Source organism: Cervus canadensis, chromosome 6 (genome assembly GCF_019320065.1).
Source record: "Cervus canadensis isolate Bull #8, Minnesota chromosome 6, ASM1932006v1, whole genome shotgun sequence".
In the NCBI taxonomy this organism is placed as follows: Eukaryota; Metazoa; Chordata; class Mammalia; order Artiodactyla; family Cervidae; genus Cervus; species Cervus canadensis.
Genome location: NC_057391.1, coordinates 4,060,481 through 4,080,269, shown reverse-complemented (window position 1 = coordinate 4,080,269; position 19,789 = coordinate 4,060,481). Strand labels below are relative to the sequence as shown.

General features: G+C 41.7%; 1 protein-coding gene across 1 annotated transcript; it reads left to right on the top strand.

The window, feature by feature from the left end:
- Nucleotides 1–5,788: 5,788 nt before the first annotated feature.
- On the top strand, nucleotides 5,789–17,266 carry CDO1 (cysteine dioxygenase type 1). Its single transcript, XM_043470651.1, has 5 exons — nucleotides 5,789–6,355; nucleotides 8,972–9,049; nucleotides 10,561–10,715; nucleotides 15,502–15,671; nucleotides 16,536–17,266. The coding sequence occupies exons 1-5, from the start codon at nucleotides 6,186–6,188 to the stop codon at nucleotides 16,563–16,565; spliced, it is 603 nt and encodes a 200-aa protein (XP_043326586.1). The 5' UTR covers nucleotides 5,789–6,185; the 3' UTR covers nucleotides 16,566–17,266.
- Nucleotides 17,267–19,789: the final 2,523 nt, after the last annotated feature.

Sequence of the window (19,789 nt, the reverse complement as noted above, 5' to 3'; positions counted from 1 at the left end):
TAAAAGAGACCATTGAAAAATGGGTGAAATACAGTATAATGCAATTAACAAGAATAAAAATATTGATGGCTAATGGAGCATGAAAAGTACTGGACATCACTAGTTATAAAAAGTACAAGTAAAAACTATGAAATGCTGATTATCACCTCTTGCATTATCAGTAGGTAAAAACAACTACCAGTATTGACAACATTCTGGGGAAATAAGTCCTATCATACTCTTGGTGAATGGAATATGAATTAGTACTACGTATTTAAGGGACATTTTGGCAATCTATCAAAAGCCTTGAAATTATAAATTTTCATTTGTTTATTTTGTTTATTCACCTATAGAGTGCCTACTATGTCCTCAGCATTGGAATAAAGCATAAGGTCCCTGTTCTGGAACTTTCTAATTGGGAGGTAGATTGTCAGGTATGAATTTAAATAGTTCTTGAAATTTTGATTTTTTTAAATAATAGATACTTGATACCAAATATTAGATTTACCTTTTTTTTTTTTCCCTTTTTGGTCATGCCACTCAGCTTGTGGGATCTAAGTTCCCTGATTAGGGATTGAAACTGGGCTCTCAGCAATGAGAGGGCCACGTCCTAACCACTGGCCCGCCAGAGAATTCCCTTTGTTTTCTTGTATGATATTGATGAAGGAACGATAAAGCAGGTATGTATATGAGTATGTTTAGAATCTTGAGTTAGAGGAATCCTTATAAATCAGCTCCCATGGTTCCCTGTATGTTCTCATATGAAGCAGATATACCTGAAGCTCATTGGTTATTTACAGTGACACCCTACCCATTTTGAGCTGGATCTATTCTTTACAGAACTCTTCGCTACTGCCTTCCTCCCTGCCTCTTAAAACTGTCTCTTCCCAGTTCTACTATGTACGAAGCCTATCTTTTCCCCTTTTCCACCTCAGTTCTCCCAAGTCCTCTAATTTAATCATGGCAAATCCATTCCTTTTGATTCTTTAATTACTAATTCCTCTCTAACAACCCACTTCCAGTCTGTCAGCAAATCTTGGCAACTTTACCAAAAACATGTTCAGAATTCAGCCATTTTTCATCTCTTCTCTGACACTAGCCAAGGCCACCATGATCTTCTTTGTGAAATATAATAGCCAGCTAATTGGCTTCCCTTTATCTGCTCTGTAGCCAAAACCCCCAAGTTAAAAGTCCTAAGTGATCTAAAGTCCCCATTACTACAGCTTGCCACCCACATCCGTGTTCATCTGTGTTACTCACACACTCGGCTTGCTTCCATCCCAAGGCTTTCTGCTTACCATATCCTCCACCTGGAAGCGTCCCCCAGACAACCACATTTCTCACTAACATCCTTCAGTTCCTGCTCAACTATCACTTCATGAAGGAAGTGTTCCCCTGAGCTCCCTCTAAAATGACACCTCCTCACCACTATCTTTCCCCCTGCTTAATTTTTCTCCATTGTGTGTTGTATATAGTACCATGTGTCCATTTCTCCATGTATACTATAGGTAGTATTAGTTGCCGTAGCTAACCCCATGAACATTAGAACATAAGCCTACTGAGGGCAGTCTTAAGTTTTATAAGCAGTACCTGCTGTATAGTACATGATTTTAAATATGTGTTGAAGTAATTAAAAATAAATATGTGTTGAAAGATAGCTCAATATTGTAAACCTCTAATAATTCTAGCTCCTTTCTCTGGATATCCACCACATGTCAATGTCTTTCTTAAATGATCTTAAATCTTTCTTAAACATGATGACCATTGCCCTGGGCCATGCACAGTGCAGTAGAACTGCCACCTCTGAATCTAGGTATTCTGCTTACGTTCACACAGCGTGTCCTGGCAGTCACTTGGGGTAGGGTGGGCATGAGGGATACTACCATTACCATGTGCAGTTCTTTGTGAAAGAATATGGGTGTTCTTTGCAAAAAAACAAAAAGCCTGCAAAGAAGTCTACTGCATTTGAATGTACAGCCACAAGGATCCTTAAAGAACAAACCAACAGTTGAATTACTCTAATCAATTACCGGTATGCTTTTACTGAAGTCACCATTCATGCATACTCAAAGCACTGTATGCTAGGCACAGAGGAGAGGATACAAAAATAACATGTAAGTGAAGTGTGTCCCAAAGGTCCTCATTGTCAAAATAATCCACATAAGTAACTACAAATACCTGCTGCGAGGTGGTAAGTACCATAAGAAAGATACTGATTATTGCTCTAGTTGTTCAAGAGGAGACATGAGAGGAAAGCATTTGAGCTAAGACCCTAACGTAGGATTTGGACATATTAAAATGTCTTTCTAGTATCTAGGCAGAAGGAAAAGCTTAAGCAGAAGAATGGATTTGGTAACCACAAGAAATACTGACTAATACAATCTGGCTGGAAGATATCTGGTAAATGAGAAAAGTAAAGATGAAAGATGAAAAAGGAATTGTAGAACCAAAACATGGAGAATTTTAAGTGCCAGACTGACAAACCTAGTGTGTAGAAAAAGAGTTACTGAAAGTTTCTGACCAGGAGACATAATCAGTCTGGAGTTTAAAGGATGGTTAGTGTGTATAAAGGATCCACACTGGGAAAGGCCAGCACAATAATCCACCCAAAATTATAGTAGAGGCTTGAACAAGTGGAGTAGCAATAGGAATAGAAAGGTGGGGAACCCTAAAAGATATTCTGGAGATTTAAAAAACTTATTTATTGGTTGAAAAGGCTTGAGAATGAAGCAAGGAGATCCAACCAGTCCATCCTAAAGGAGATCAGTCCTGAATATTCATTGAAAGGACTGATGCTGAAACTGAAACTCCAATACTTTGGCCACCTGATTCAAAGAACTGACTCATGGGAAAAAACTCGGATGCTGGGAAAGAAAGAGTCAGACACGACTGAGCAACTGAGCTGAACTGAAATGAGAGTGAAGTTGGAAAAAGTAGACAGTGGTGGATGAGGTTCTTGAACTTTGGTAGCCTCGCTGTGGAAATAGAACCTCCAGGAAATGAAAAGCATGTTTGAAAGGAGTTTTACATATGGTATATTTCATTTGTGGTACTAAAAGGTGTTTGAGATTGCTCTCAGTGTATGCGATTAGGGAGATGTAGGAGACATCCACAGAGGGGGTCAATCGTGATTTTGGGGGGAGAGTTTAGAGAGGCAATATGAACGTGTGGATATAGCTATATTATATAGATAGAGCCTTGATTATAGATACATACAATATTTTATATATATAATGTGTATACATATATATGTGTGTGTATATATATGTGTATCCTTGAGGTCTCTGAATGTCGAGGAGCTGGAAAAAGAAAATACTGTCTGAAAAATTTAGGGAAGTGTAATCCACTATGAAATGAAGGAACGTTAAGCTTGTATTTGATTTTTGTTTTTCATTCCCAATATTTGTGAGTTAAAACGGCTGAAATGAGGTATTCAGTAATTAAGAGACTCAACAGGAAATTCAGTAGTAGCCACAGGACTGGAAAAGGTCAGTTTTCATTCCAATCCCAAAGAAAAGCAATGCCAAAGAATATTCAAACTACCATACAATTGCACTCATTTCACATACTAGCAAGGTAATGCTCAAAATCCTTCAAGGTAGGCTTCAACAGTATGTGAACCAAGAACTTCCAAATATCCAGCTGTAATCCAACTACAAGCTGGATTTAGAGAAGGCAGAAGAACCAGAGGTCAAATTCCCAACATTCGTTGGATCATAGGAAAAGCAAGGGAATAAGAAAAAAATCTATTTCTGCTTCTTTGACTGTGCTAAAGCTTTGACTGTGTAGGTCACAACAAAATGTGGAAAATTCTTAAAGGAAATGGGAATACCAGACCACCTTACCTGTCTCCTGAGAAACCTGTATGCAGGTCAAGAAGCAGAAGTTAGAACTGGACATGGAACAACAGACTGGTTCAAAATTGGGAAAGGAGTATGTCAAGGCTGTATATTGTCACCCTGCTTATTTAACTTATATGCAGAGTATATCATGTGAAAGACTGGGCTGGATGAAGCACAAGCTGGAATCAAGATTGCCGGGAAAAATATCAACAACCTCAGATGTGCAGATGACACCACCCTTATGGCAGAAGCGAAGAGCAAGTAAAGAGCCTCTTGATGAGGGTGAAAGAGGAGCGTGAAAAAGCTGACTTAAAACTAAACATTCAAAAACTAAGATTATGGCATCTGATCCCATCACTTCATAGCAAATAGAAGGGGGGAAAGTGGAAACAGTGACAGATTTTACTTTCTTGGGCTCCCAAATCACTGCAGACAATGACTGCTGCCACGAAATTAAAAGATGCATACTCCTTGGAAGAGACACCACTTTGCCGACAAAGGTCCGTATAGTCAAAGCTATGTGTTTCCCGGTAGTTGTGTAAGGATGTGAGAGTTGGACCATAAAGAAGGCTGAGCACCAAAGAACTGATGCTTTCGAATTGTGGTGTTAGAGAAGACTCTTGAGAATCTCCTGGACTGCAAGAAGATCAAACCAGTCAGTCCTAAAGGAAATCAACCCTGGATATTCATTGAAATGACTGATGCTGAAGCTGAAGCTCTAATACTTTGGCCACGTAATGCGAAGAACTGACTCATTGGAAAAGACTCTGATGCTGGGAAAGATTGAGGGCAGGAGAAGGGGGCAACAGAGGATGAGATGGTTGGATGGCATCATCAGTTCAATGGACAAGAGTTTGAGCAAACTCTGGAAGGTAGTGAGGGACAGGGAAGCCTGGTGTGCTACAGTCCATGGGGTTGCAAAGAGTAGCACTTAGCAACTGAACAACAACAGGAAACACAAGAACAAAAAATTTTGAGCAAATGATCAAAAGGGTGCAAGTTTTTAATACTTTGTCCTATGATTCTGTAACCACCCTGCAACACACACCACAAAAGGTTGGCTTCTGGAGTACTAACATACATACAATATATACATATATTCATACATATGTATATACATATAAATACCTTGGAGCAAAATCTAGGAAAAATAAACCAGTCTTCCAGAAGTCTAGACCTTTAATAAACCCCAGTCTATCTATAGTGAGAAAGAAGGAGTCTCTACGGGCATTTCTTCTGTCCTTCACTTTTTCATTCATACCTAATTTGTGTTCATATCAAAGCTTGCCGTGTGCCACACACAACATAGAAATGCATTTTCTTGTATGTATTACTGGTACACACAAGTACCAGTGGTATTATCCTTCAAGCACAAGCCTAAAATTGAGAGATTGAAGTAACTAGAACGCTTTAAATTTCTTTGACCCATTACTTGAAACATCAGGTCTTTGCATTGCATATATTATTTTTAAGGAAATGTTTGATTTTAAGAATCAGAGCGATATCCGGCCTTCTATTGTTTCACTAGGTTGCTCTAGACACAAGCCTCCCTCGTCAAACTGTAATTTAAAGTACAACACATTCAAAAAATTTTTTAAGATTTTCATTTATTTTCACCTAGCCTTGAAGCACGTTATCGATGGTTTCAATTGGCGAAACAGTAGCTCTCCAGCCTTAGGAGTGCAATCCATCCTCAGCCTTTGCAAACTGTTCACAATCCCTCGGCTCCATTTGGAAGAAAACCCCCTTTCTTTCCCATTCCTTCCTGCCCGTCGTCCTCCCCTTCTCCAGACCCCTTCTGTCGACGTCCTAGCGCTGTGAATCGAGGCTGCAGAACGGAGCCTCAGGGAGCTGGGAGGGGGAGTAGGCTTTGGATGGGCTGTCAAAAGGCGCCCTGCTCCGGCGGGGGAGAGACTGTGCGAAGCCCATCGCAAGCGCTGGGACCCGCGAGGACAGCGTTCCGCCAGGGCGAGGGTGCCGAGGGAGCCGGGGTCGTCTGCGTGGGCCTTACGCGCACACGTTGTCGCCGCTTTAACCACCCTTCTCAGGTCGCTTCCCGCTTCTCCCCACCCTCCGAGGGACGTTGGTACATTCCCGCCGACTCCGAGAGCTTTAAAAGGGCCCTGGGAGGCTGAGCCTACAAGGTTTGATCTTGATTTGTGTGCGCATCGCGTACCCAGACCCGCCAGGGCGGGTATCTTGGCAAAGGGCTTATTTACGCCGTGACCCTCGTGCGTTAGGGGGCTTTGTGTCGCGAGTGACTGTCTAGCTAGCGCCTAGGGACTCTCGCCTCCGGCTCCTCGGCTCGCTCAGCTCCTCCTTCATCATCCTTCAGCGAGACGCGTGCCGCCAGTTCCTCGGGGGATGGAGCGGACCGAGGTGCTAAAGCCCCGCACCCTGGCCGATCTGATCCGCGTCCTGCACCAGCTCTTCGCCGGCGAGGAGGTCAACGTGGAGGAGGTGCAGGCCGTCTTGGAGGCTTACGAGAGCAACCCCGCTGAGTGGGCTTTGTACGCCAAGTTCGACCAGTACAGGTGAGCGCGCTCTCGCCCCGCTCTCCGAGGCTCCGCAGCGCCGGCCTCCCGGCCCAACGGCGGCCGGCGCGGGAGGAGGGGGTTCGACCGCCGGAGAGCGCCGGCGGCTCGGCGCCCGCCGCGCCCACCCTCGCGATGCTCCCAGCCCGCTCCCGCACCCCAGCGCCGCGCCTCCACGCCCGCGAGCCCTGGGGCCTGCGCCCGGCGCTTTGGGCCGAAGGTGGGTCCCACTGGCCCGAGACTGCGACAGGCTCCCGGAGGGGAGGACACCGCGCGGCTGCAAGTTTTCTGTTCTCTTCTCGTTGATCGACCGCTCGGCTGCCGAACAGCCGCTCCTCCTCCCAACCTTGGCGTCCAGAGCAGTAGCCCTCCACCCCCCACCCCGCTCCGGAGCCTTCGCTCGCCTAGTCCGCGGAGGAGATGCGGGGAGCCCCTGGGGGCTGGACGCCCTCAGGCTCGGACTGGCTGGATTAACCCGGGGTGCTCCTAGGAGAAGGTCCAACAGCGGTCCGGAGAAAGGGGTGACCGTGGAAGACACAATTAAGCGACATTACTTCTCCCTCGGTCGCCTGCAACCAGGCGTCCGCCGGCAAGCATTTTTGCTAATATAAAATAACGACCTGGGGATGTCAGCTGCTATTTTTCAGTCTATGCTGATCCCTCTCCCAAAGCAAGTTGTCTCCACTGACTGTGGGTTTGTTTAAACCCACTGTTTGGTTCTCAGATGAGTGCTTCTCTTTCAGCCCCCAGGCAATATGCTGTTTCTTATCCTCTAGATCTGAGCGTCTGGAATGTAAATTGAAGACCCCTGCTCCTCAGCTGTGCTAGAGTGAGATGAACTGGTGGCTGCTCATTGCAGCCCTGGCTTGGAGATTAAGTAAAATTGAAACATGAAGCACTACCAATCCCCTGGGGAGAGGAGTAAAATTTAATCACCCAGAAGAGTGAGGATTTCTTTTACGGAAGGGTAGCCAGCGCTTCGGTCATAATGGTTGGTTAGGTAGGTTGGTCATAATGGTAGGGAGGGCTCTGGTCCTCTTCCGATCACTTGGCACGTGAATTAACTTATTACCTTGCAGAGGTTCTGTGAGATAGGTGCCATTGTCATCCCTGTTTTACAGGGGAAGAAGAGTAGGTAGTGAGAAGGTTGGATTACCTGCGTAAGAACTAATGTCCAGGATTCAAATTAGCATTCTCGTTCCGGAGCCTACACTCTAAACCACTGCTAAACTTCCTATAGACATAAGGTGCCATCATAGTTTTCTTTTGCCTAGATTTATTATTGACCAAGTGAAATCAATTAACCAGGGTAGCTTGTAAGAGCTTTTAATCTGTAGAACAAGGGCATTTCCAAGGCCTTGAATTTACCTTGACGGACAAGCTCGAAACCACTTGATACCTTTGGGTTGACTTATTCCACAGGTTTCTGAAGCACCCCTCAGTAAGATAATGGGTGTAGTCCTGCAGTTGGAGGAGGGAGGGAGATGGGAGAACAGAAATCAATGCCATCATGGCCTTGGGAAGGCCAGTGCAGAAGAAGCAACACAGAGTAAGTGCTAGGCAGTAAATTCTCCGGAAGAAGCCCCAGCAAGAGGAGGACCCTAAGACTGGTGGAAGGAGACTGGGATCCCTAGTACAGAAGCTTTCCCAGGGTCAAGGGCTATGTGTGCGGCCCCTTGCAGATCATAAAGGGCTGCAAAGTAAGGATAACTGTCCTCTAATCCACTAATCAATCTCAGGGACCCTGGTCTGCCAGCACCTGGCCTCTAGCCCAGGGGAGGAGGGGGTGTGTGGGGCACAGTGAGCAGGTGACCATGTGAGCAAACAAAACCGGATAAAGATTCCTTTCCTTAAAAATGAGTTTAAATAAATGTCTTAATTACCTAACTTTGTTAATTAGATGGCGTCAAGAGAAACTGCTAGACCAAGAGAAGCTTTAAAGTTGATTTTCTGAGGTGGGGTGGTGTGGGTGGGGTTGTTTTGGTTTGAGATTTTTGGAGGCCAGTTGCTAATTTCTCTTCACTGTACAAGGTTTAGGGTATTATTTTACTTCACAAGTATAGTGACTTTTGTCCGGGTACTTAGGTCCCTCTGGAGGACTTTTCATTCTGATGCTTTTGAATGTGGATGTCGTTTGTGTCTTGGCTGTAGTAAAACTAAGGAGAATTCTAGAACAGCTGTTTAATAAAACCTTGTTTCTCAAATTCTGGTTTAGCTACAGGGAGGGGGAAAAAAGATAATAGCAGCATTCTTGCTTAGAGCAGTAATGTACTTTGAAAATACTTTCTGTGAGAAACTTTTATTCTTTTTATCAGTTTGAGGCTGTCACGTGAAAAATCAAGGAATTTGGGTTTTTTTTTTTTTTTTGGTTACCTTTTTCACGCCACTGATTGAAACTGAGCAGCTGTGAACAGTGATTAAAATACAAAAATGTCTAAAATGAACCATAGAAAAATATTTGTTTTCATTTGTGCTCAATTTCTAACTAGACAACCACATTTAAAGTTGCTGAGAGGTAAAAATATTAGCATTTGTAAATTAATGATACTGTATGACATTTTTCTCCCAGTGCTTGTCTCATCAAACAAATTCAAACTTCTGAAATGTTCTTTTTAGGTATACTCGAAATCTTGTGGATCAAGGAAATGGAAAATTTAATCTCATGATTCTATGCTGGGGTGAAGGACATGGCAGGTAAGACAGCTGCTCGTTTGGATATTTATTAAAGTACTTAGTCCAGCACATGAAAAGTATAGTGCAAAGTGGCCACGTGTCTGTGAGCACTAATAAATCACAAATTGTTCACAGTGTTCCCTAATCCCAGCAAAACTTCTCATGGGAATTAGCATGAGGGGTTTAGCATATACCATGTATGAGAGACCTGCTGCTCAAATGAGTGGTCAGTCAAAGGAGGTGGTGGTAAGTAACCAGCTTAATTTAACCTCTGTGTTCTCCAGAGTTAAACTTTCTATGGAATTATGCTAAAACTTGACCTTTGTGGTGCTTTGAAGTGTGTAAACAATTGTCAGGCCAAAGACCAAAGCATCCAGATGTGAAACTAGAAAAGCAATTTGGAAAATTTTCTACTTCAAGCTGATTGTTTATTTTCTTTATATAGAGATAAGGTAACTTAGGCTAATACCAGTTCTTCGTTCCTTAATTTTCCCTCAGCTTATGCATTTGCAAGTCTTACTACCAATCAAGTATGATTACCTCTTTAAGTAGGTCCTCCTCAGTCTTGAAAATGGTAAAACAAACAAACAAACAATAATCCAGACCCATTTTTGGTACAAGAAAGGAAATATGAATTTATAAGATTTTGGAAAGTTAGGTTTATAGAGGGCATTTACTTATCTATCTAGAATGAAGTTGTTTTCATCCTCTCAAAATTTTTTGAAAGCAGACTATATGTTAGGAGTAGGACAATGCTCTGTGAATTAGGAAGCAAGTTCTTATGGTGCATATATGGGTTAACAGAATTCAACGTACGAAATAAATGCTGTAGTGTATACAAATTCATACCTTTTAATCAACCCTATAGTAGCTAATACTACTTAATAAGCTTAAATACTATTTACAGGAATAAACTCTTTCCCCAAATCCAATTTGCTTTTTTATTCTCCCATCAATATTGGGAAGTAATCACAGGTAGGATACTCTAAATCTATAAAATGTTAACATTTTGTATACTTTACAGTATAATTTTCAGTTGGTCACACACGTTCATACCTTTTGTCCTCCAGAAGAAAGAGAAAAAAAGCCTGAGGGGGAAAACACTGTCACATGACCTTTGACCTTCTCAACGTGATGCTGTTATTACAGTTATTATTATCCTTTCTAAAATTACTCTAATGTAGTTTTTAAATCAAGTTCTAATTGAAAAGCTGTATCTTGGAAATGGTTACTGGTTTTGTGTTTCTGTTATCAAAGTAGTTTTACAACAGGGTTTAAAAAAGTGAACTGTTCTTCAGTAGGGTTATGGATCAAAACTGTACCCCTTATATGCATCAACATGGAAAATATAGTGTTGCATTACTTTGCCCTGAACAATGTTGAATTATAAATTGATGACATTTAGAAATCCAGCTGAAATGGATATTGGCCTGGGAGGTATCCTACTGACAGTTTTGGCTGTAAGCTCTGGAGAGACTGTTACAGGTCTGAGTTCATCTACTGAGTTCAGTTGTTGTTTTGTGTAACTATAGCAGTATCCATGATCACACCGACTCCCACTGCTTTCTGAAGATGCTGCAGGGAAATCTAAAGGAGACATTGTTTGCCTGGCCTGACAAGAAATCCAATGAGATGATCAAGAAGTCTGAAAGAATCTTGAGGGAAAACCAGTGTGCCTACATCAACGGTAACATCCAATACATTTAACTAACTAGTGGGGAAAACCTTGCACACCCATCTGAAATATTGCTCTCTTACATTTGTGCAGTAGAGCATGGGTCCTGGAGGCATGATCTCATCTGCTTAGGAAGTAACTTAAAAGCAGTGGGTTTTGCTTTTTTTCCTTAAAGCTTTTGCATGTGGATGGTTGCAACGAATTGGACATGACAGTAACTAAACCATCCCCATGTGTGGAAAGGAATCACTTATTAAAAACATATGCATGCAGGCTAGCATCCATTGAAGAGTTATTTACCTACCAAGTCTTAGGACAGTTAGAATCAAATAGGAATTTACATAAGGAGAGTCTTTTAATAAAGGTGAGAGGCCAACTTGGAAGTATTAGTCTTTGGTTAGAAAATGGAAAGAAATGTTCTGGAAGTGATTAAGAATGCTAGCTAGTCCCTGTTTTCCTAAAGTGCATACAGTATTCTCAGGAGAAACTTTATGAAGCACATTATTTAGCAATGATTTCTAGATCTCTGACAATTCATTCTTTCTTCTGAATATAATATGGGATTGAACGCTCTTCAGTAGAGGCAATGATTAACATCTGTGTTCCTAAAGGGCTTAGTAACTGCAAAAAGCTCCTCAAAGCTTCTATGAGATAACTTTTTTATTCCCATTTACAGATGAAATTGCCAACACATACGAAGATTAAGGTCACTCAGGATTTTAACCCAAAGAATTTGATGCCAAAGCCCACACTCTTAGTTGGGATGCTATCCCACTTATCTAAAATAAAGTATTACAGAGGTTTTTCTGGCAAAGCAAGTTCTTTCTTCTTAGATCTTAAAGTTAAGTATTGGCCTTGGTACGTGGCTTAATTTTGTTCATTAGTTTAAGAATGCAAGTCACTTACAAAGGTCAGATTGTGTAGGAACTTTTCCCCCATTCACATAACACAAGGGGGTTAATTCCTCAAGTGGCAGGAAATTCTTATTTGAGGTGGACTTCCCAAGTGGCGCTAAAGAAACTGCCTGCCAATGCAGGAGACATAAGAGATGTGGGTTCCACTCCTGGGTCGGGAAGGTCCCCTGGAGGAGGGCGTGGCAACCCACTCCAGTATTCTTGCCTGGAGAATCCCATGGACAGAGGAGCCTGTGGGTCCATGGGGTCACGCAGAGTCACACACGACTGAAGAGACATACATAAATAAATACATACACATAAATAAATATACATAAATAGCAGGCACACAAGACTCCCAAGAGCAAGATTACCAGTACTCCTCACAATAAAGCCAAAAGCCTTTCAGAATAATTACTTTCCGCTAGAATCACAGAGTCATTGTGAAGCTACATTAGATCTTGGAAAACACTTAAGATTTTTTTCAAGGGTCTTCAATGCAAGAGACTGTGGGAACTGGTGTGCAAGCGGTCCTGTCTAAAGGGACAACATGACTATCAGCTCCAGTGAGATCATCCTGACTTTTTTCCGTAGAAGTGGGACATTCTGATTTTTTTTTTTTTTTTGGCTGCACCTCATGGCATGCCAGACTCCCCTGACCAGGGATTGAACCCATGTCTTGTGTACTGGACGCTCACCATCTTTACCAGTGGACCATCAGAGAGGTCCTGGGAAATTCTTGATTTTTATGGGAAATTTTGCTAACCTGCAAAATACTGGATAAGATAAGCTAAACATTTCTGTAGACGTATTACTCAAAAACCATAGACTTTTAACCTTTGATTTTTACATGCAGGAAGAATGCTAGATATGGATAGTGATCAGAGGAAAGATGTTTCAAGTACAGGAAAGAGTATGAGTGAAGGCACAACCATTGCAAAGAATGAAAACTATGCAGGGATGGTCTAGCTGGAAGGGAAGAAGAATGGACTTGGATAGGAATAATAGGAGAGTAAAGCCAGATCAGGGCCTTAGCCTCCAAGACAAGCTTCAAGTAAGAGCTTTCTTTGGTCAGCAGAATTTTACTGGGAATGTCTTGATCAAGCAGTATGTGTCACAGGGTGAAGGTGAGGGAAAATGGGGCAAGGAAATCAAGTTACCTGTCTTAATAGGTGGAAGGTGGACATTGCCTCGAACAAGCTGGCATCCATAAGTATCACCAAGAACAGTCTGGTATTAGTGTGACAGAGGGTATATCATTGGCAAAAAGGAAAGGAGGGAAAAACTAATAATAATAATAACGTTGGAATTACTAACATCAGGGATCAGACATGAGCACTGGGGGCTTCTAAAGAATGGGCGACCTGTTTTTGTGGGATCTTTGCTTGAAATTGGAGGGGAAAGGCAATCAGTTCTTCGGAATGTTTCACTTTTGTTCAAAATTAAGCCAGTGTGTTATAAAAGCATAGGCTATAAAATGGAAGGGTTTGCATATCTAAGAACTAAGCCCCATTTTTTTAAAATGAGGAAGACAGAAGATCCTGGAAGTTCTGAGTTGTTCAAAGGTAGTCAGTCTAACTGGGAGTAGAATCAAAGACTTCTGTTTCTGAGCTATGTTGTTCTTTGTATGCAAGCTCCTGGAGCTAGATGATAAAGCGTAAGGCCAAATTAAGTGCCCTAAGGAGAAGAGGGCGTTGGAGGATGAGATGGTCGGATAGCATCACTGACTCAATGGACATGAACTTGAGCAAACTCCAGGAGAGAGTGGGGGACAGAGAAGCCTGGTGTGCTATAGTTCATGGGGTCACAAAACTCGGACATGACTTAGCAACTGATCAACAATTAACTACACTAATACCCTGAACTCCTTCCTTGATTCACCTTCCAACTGTCTCTCTACTATAGAAATTTCTTTATCCACAGGTATAAAAATACTGTTTTGTTTATTTCAGTCTTCTTGAAGACACCTCCCCTGGGCCTTTTGACCTCCTTCAATGTGGATTGGCTGGCCAGGTCTCCCCCTGGGTCCCCTCACACCATCCAGGCTTTCCATTTCCTCTCTCCGGGCGCCTATTCCCTCATTTCCTTATCTCATGCCTGCTTTCTCTTGGGTTCACATGCTTGTTTTGGTAGCACAAGTCTTCCAACGGCCCTGTGAGAAAGGGTACACGGAAGATAAATTTTTGAGACCTCTTATGTCTAAAAATCTCTGTCTTCAACCCTTATGAAATCATGACCTGGCAACCACTTTTTCTCACAACTATAAAGGTCATCCCTTGTCTTTTAGTTTCCATTCTTCTTGTTGAAAGCCTGGTTCCATTCTGATTCTTGAATATCTCTGTGAATCCTATTTTTTCTTTCTAGGAACTCTTGAGGCCTTCTCTTTGGGTGTCTTTTGATGCACTTTGTTTCATGACACTCGTTGTGCTGGGAGCTCACGAGGTCCTTATGAGCTAGGAATTCACGTTCTTCAAAATAATACTCTCAGGTTGTTTCTTTGATTTTGCTATGGTTGTGTTTGTTTCTGAAACTACTATGGGTCAGATATTAAACCTTTTGAACTAGTCCTCTGGTGTTTTGGGGTTTTTATCTTTCCTATGTTCTATCTTTGGCCCTTTGTTCTTTGAGTCTTCACAGGTTTTTCTTCTAGCGCTTCTATTCAGATTTGTATTTCTTCTCTTTATATCTATGAAAGCTCTTTTTGCTCTCTAGCCCTTTTATGGTATTCTCCTCTTGTCTCTGTCTCTGAGCACCAGGTGGCTTACAGGATCTTTGTTCCCCGACCAGGGGTTGAACTCAGCTCATCACAGTGAAAGCGCTCAGTCCTAACTCCTGGACCACCAGGGAACGCCCTCTCTCTTGTTTCTATGAGGATATTGATGTTTTTGGTTTTGTTTTTTTAAGCCTTCTCATGAGTCGTGTCTGTTTCACGTTGCCTTTTTTTCAGGTTGCTCTTGCCTCTATTATACTAGAGGCTCTGCTCACATGTCTGGTGGCCTTGACTGTGTGCTAGCATTTAAAAACCAGGGACGCAAAAGTTAATTGGAAGCTTTCACACATGGATGGTGTTTGTCAACTGGACTTCACTCTAGATCATCTGGTAAAGCTTTTCCTTGAGGACCAACCAAGGGCCATATCTTCAGGACTTTTTTCTTGAGCTGATCAGGTTCTCAGAGAAACTGCTTCCCATCTGTTGTCTGGAGAAGAAATTCCCATCTGGCAGCATTTTGGCAATTTTGTGATGAAGAAAGTGGAGATCTTACCACTCAATGTGTAAATTTTCATTTTAGTCAACCAGTTTTTCACCGAGTATCCACCGGTTCTGAGTTCATCTGCTATACTCTTTCTAGAGAATAAATAGATCTCAGACTTCTACCAGGGTTAGAGGGGAGGGGAGGGAGACATGATGAAAAGAGTTTGAGGCTAAACTTAAGATAGACTTCAACGAGTTCTTCTATCTGAAGCCTGTCTTTACCTTCATTTCAGGAAGTGTCTGTGCTGCCAGTCTGCGCTGTTCGTCAGTTTCAGGATATAAATCAGGTTATTTCTTGGCCATGTCCAAGCATAACTGAGGATTTAGCTTTCTCTCCTCTGCAAAGTCATCCATCTACTTCTGTACTTTTAATTTTTTTAAGAGTTTTTCTTTTTCACTTTAATAAAGACGTTTTTCTTTTCCTTTTATCTTTATATGTTGATGCCTTTTTAATTCTTCCACTTCAAGAAAGAGCATCTTCAGGAAAAAAGCAGAGTGTCATTTACTCTTTAACTAGAAGTTCAGTTATAACTAGTTTTTAATAATTCCATATGTATTGGTTGATTTAAGATTTGGGGTGATTAACAAAATTTTTACCTAAGTCTATCATCTAAGCCCCTTCATCTCTCCATCCCTCTTGGATATTGTTTAGATTCCATTGGCTTACATCGAGTAGAGAACATTAGTCATACAGAGCCTGCTGTGAGCCTTCACTTGTACAGTCCGCCTTTTGACACGTGCCATGCCTTTGATCAAAGAACAGGACATAAAAACAAAGTCACCATGACATTCCATAGCAAATTTGGAATCAGGACTCCATTTGTAAGTATAATTTCTCTCTCCTATATTTGAATGCTTTGTAGGTTGACAGCATCACATGGATACATTGCTTTTTTTGTTCTAGATATTATTTGAATTATTTAAATTCTTAAGTTGAAGTATAGGATGAGCCTTAACTTGGGGAAAAGACCTGCTCTATATTCTCTTACTTTCTTTAATTTCAGAGACTATACTTCCATTTATTAAAAAGAAAAAGCTTAAATTAGCTGCAAAGAATTGATTATTGAAAGATTTCAAAATTTATACTTATTACTAAAGAAAATATCTTATCGTCATTAGGGAAATAAGAGTGAGAACTATATTGATAAATCTGCCGCTGCCGTGACTTCATGTCCGTAGGTCTGATCTGCTGAGACAACACAAATAACTTGTGTAGTTAACCTTTGCAAAGTTGAGATCCTATTCTGATAACGTGAATAAAGAAACTTGCCTGTTTTGATTCCCAAGTTGCTTTGTCTTTGAGCAGTGATGGCAACCAACAGTAACATGCTATGGCAGTCTTCTACCTCTGAAGTCAGTGGGCCATTCAGCTGAGGGATCTTTAGTTAGCCATGGGAATGCCCAGAAATGCACAGTGCGTGAAAAGACTGAATATCCTTATCCATCTTAGGAAAGTACAGCCTTTGCGAGAAGCCGGGGCAGAATTCTCTCAACTGATTGCCCTGCTTTTTTTCTTGCATTCCAGTCCCCAGGAGATAGATACTCTTATCACAGGAACAAAACAGCAGAAGCTTCATTGCCATATACTGAATTTGCAAACACTGCTAGAGAAACAGAACTGCTTAGAACAGGCAGAAATGTCTGATGGAAAGATCCCACCCTGCTTTCTTTCTTTCTTTCTTACAGGCAACTTCAGGATCACTGGAGAACAACTAAGGGGCACCAGACCCTCTGAGGTTTTACTTTAAGGTCCAGTGAAGTTTCACCTCGGACAGGAACGTCTCCTACCACTTGCCTGTCCAGTAATACACTTTACAAGGCCAATATTAAATCTACCATAAGGCAGATGCTAATTATGAGGGATTAAGTAAGCAAATAGTGCCCCGAGCTACTATAGAAGAAAAATCCCACTAAAGATAAAAAGGCTTATGATTGTAAAGGTCAAATCAAGCTCCACTGTTTTTCCTGCTAAACCCATCAGAACCATACTAGGAATGTCAATGATGGTTTTTATAGTTTCTGGAAACACTTTGGTCTCTGGATTGTAATTAGCAATAAATAAAAGCAAGATATCAAACCACCCACCTTGTTACTTGGAAGGCTAAATGTAGATGTCTTCAATATACTTTGTATGTTCTCAATATGTGAGGAGAACTTTTTGAATCTGTGCATTTTATTTTTTCAATCTTATTTTACAAATTCCTGTTCTATAAATAATAGGGTAGTAGATAGAGAAACTTAAGGCACTTTGCCATTTGGTAATTAAATGAAGGGCAGAAGATTTCAAAAAGTACATGTACCCAAACCCACAACAAACTAAAACTATGAACTCAATGTCTAATGTATCCAGTGGTCAGAGACTTTGTACTGCTGCCAGAATTGCCAAATAATTTTAATAAAGTTGGGTTTGAACATAATTCAAAGTTTTCCTTCTCTTTAGCTTGATCAGAATTTCATATGATTCATGGCTTCTTAGATTTATGTAGACTACCAAAAGCACTGCAGAAGATGCTTTTATGATATAAGAATATAAGAAAGCCTAAAACCGCATTCAAGAGGAACTTACCTTTGGGGTTTTCTATATGTGTTCACCAACTGGCCAGAGATAGCAACCCAAGGGTCTCTGGCCCTAGGGCGGCTCATAGACATGATCAGTTTTGCCTGAAAATTGTCTGTGGGGCCTGCATGTGTTTATATATGAATTAGATTTCAACAGTTAAAAACTGGGGATTTCATGGAAGGAGGAATGGACTTTGAAGTGTCTGGCAAGACTGGACCTGCGCTGCACTCGTACTGATAGCAGTTAACCGTGCTGGGATCTGCCCCTTGGATGGGGCCGCCTCCCCCATCTGTGGCAATCCCCATTTTCCCTGTTTCCTTTGTGTGTTTCCTGCAAAGCCCACTCATGCCTTTTATGTTTGCTGCCCCCACTCTAGGCAATTTTCTTATGAGTAGCTGTCATAATCACGGGTTTTGTTATCTCTGGTAACTGAATTAGAAAGTAAACTCTTTTGAAGATACTTCTGATTAGGCCATTGATTGTGGAGTCTCATAGAATTATTTACATCTTTATACCTTTGCTTCCTCTCACTTTTGAGAAGGATATTAATGTTTACTAACATCAATGTCTAGTTGGTGCTAGTGGTAAAGAATTCACCTGCCAATGCAGGAGTTACTGGTTCAATCCCTGGGTTGGGAAGATTCCCTGGAGGAGGAAATGGCACTCCACTGCAGTATTCTTGCCTGAAAATTCCATGGGCAGAGGAGCCTGGTGGGCTGCAGTCCACGGGGCCGTGAAGAGTCAGATGAGACTGAGCATTTAAAATATACTTGGCGTTACTATAAGTTGTCAAGATGTACTAACAAATTGAATTCCAGAAAGCTCTTCCTTATGAATTAGACACTGGATTGATTTCGTTCTGCTGCTCTAACACTACCGCAGACTCACTTTCCCACAGCCCTGTTGGTCAGGAGTCAGAAGCTTCCTGGCCTCATGTGCAAGGCCCATGTCAGAGGCTTATCTTTTGGTGTGGGTTCATTGATCATGTACTTGGACGAACTGGTTGATGAATGAAGGGCTTTTACCTGTGTTTCATGTGAAGGGATAGCAGTACGTTTAGTAATGGTGCTTAGTCTTTATTTATTTATTTTTTTACTCCTACCACTTTGAAATCTCAAACGCTAAAAAAGTCTCCAGAAAGACCAGCACACAACAGATTTGCTTACAATTTCAGAGAAGATTCCTAGACCCTGTGAAGGCCCTTAGAAGCCCCAGTTAAGAGCTTTGCCACATATGAGGCTTTCCCAAGGCTCGTGACAAATGGTGGCTATTTCACTTCATTTTCTGAGCAAGCTGGGTTACTAGTTAACCTGTGAAAGTTACAGGGAGGTTTCTAGGAATCACCAGAGGTTGATGCTACCTTGTCTGAGGCACATCCACGTAGTTCACAAGGTCAGTTCTCTCTAAAGACATGAAAAACTGCAGTCTTTCACAACTTCAGTTATCTAGTTTGTAGGTGTTTTCTTTAAAGTGTATGTGGGATAGTGAAATAAGTCAGACACAGAAGGACAAACAATGCATGATTCCACTTACACAAGACGCCTAGAAAAGGCCAATTTACGTAGACAGAAAAGGTAGCCTAGAGGTAACCAGAGGCTGAGGGGGTAGGGAGTGGCAGGGAATGAGAGTTACTATTTAATGGGTCCAGAGTTTCCGTTGGGGGTAATGAAAATGACTTGGGTATAGATAGTAGTTGTGCATACATAGCATTGTGAATGTATTTGGTATCACTGAATTGAACATTTGTGTATAGTTAAAATAGTAAAAAAAAAAAAAAGTGTGTGTGGAAGTAAAGTTTGTGTGTGTTGGAATAGGTAAGACTTCCTGCCATAGAGAATGCAAATGAAATGAAAAGCACGTGGTGAAAAGTATGTTTTTCACCCCATCCTCAGGCTCTCAGTTTTCCTCTCTCGATGTAACCTGGCCCATATGACCACTCTCCTGTGCTTCCTCATTTACTTGTCCCCGTTACTTAGACACAGGGTAGCATTCTGAAGTCCATATGGTGCATTTACAAGGAGACTTTTCCATAGCCAGCTACAAGCAGTTCCCTCACTCTGTACTGATGGTTGCCTGTATGGTATTACACTGTGTGAATGTGCCATAGTTTAACCCACTGGTCCTCCGCTGATGGACTTTGAGGTGATTTGTAACCTTTTACAATCACAAACAATTCTGCAATGAGTAACCATGTATGTGATGTCATTTCACAAATATCAGTGGACATGTCTTTATTACAAAACAGCCGCGATAACTCAGCCCCAAGAAATGAGGTAACAGTGGAAGGTCATGGCAAGCCACCCTAACTGGAGAGGGCCCCTCCGGTGTAGAACTTATCACCTGATGTCATCACTGTTCAATTCAGCCACTTCCACATGTT

Coding starts and splice junctions, on each gene's coding strand:
- CDO1 (XM_043470651.1), top strand. CDS start 6,186: ATGGAGCGGACCGAGGTGCTAAAGCCCCGCACCCTGGCCGATCTGATC. Junction 6,356..8,971: donor GCCAAGTTCGACCAGTACAG/GTGAGCGCGCTC, acceptor TGTTCTTTTTAG/GTATACTCGAAATCTTGTGG. Junction 10,716..15,501: donor CCAGTGTGCCTACATCAACG/GTAACATCCAAT, acceptor GATATTGTTTAG/ATTCCATTGGCTTACATCGA.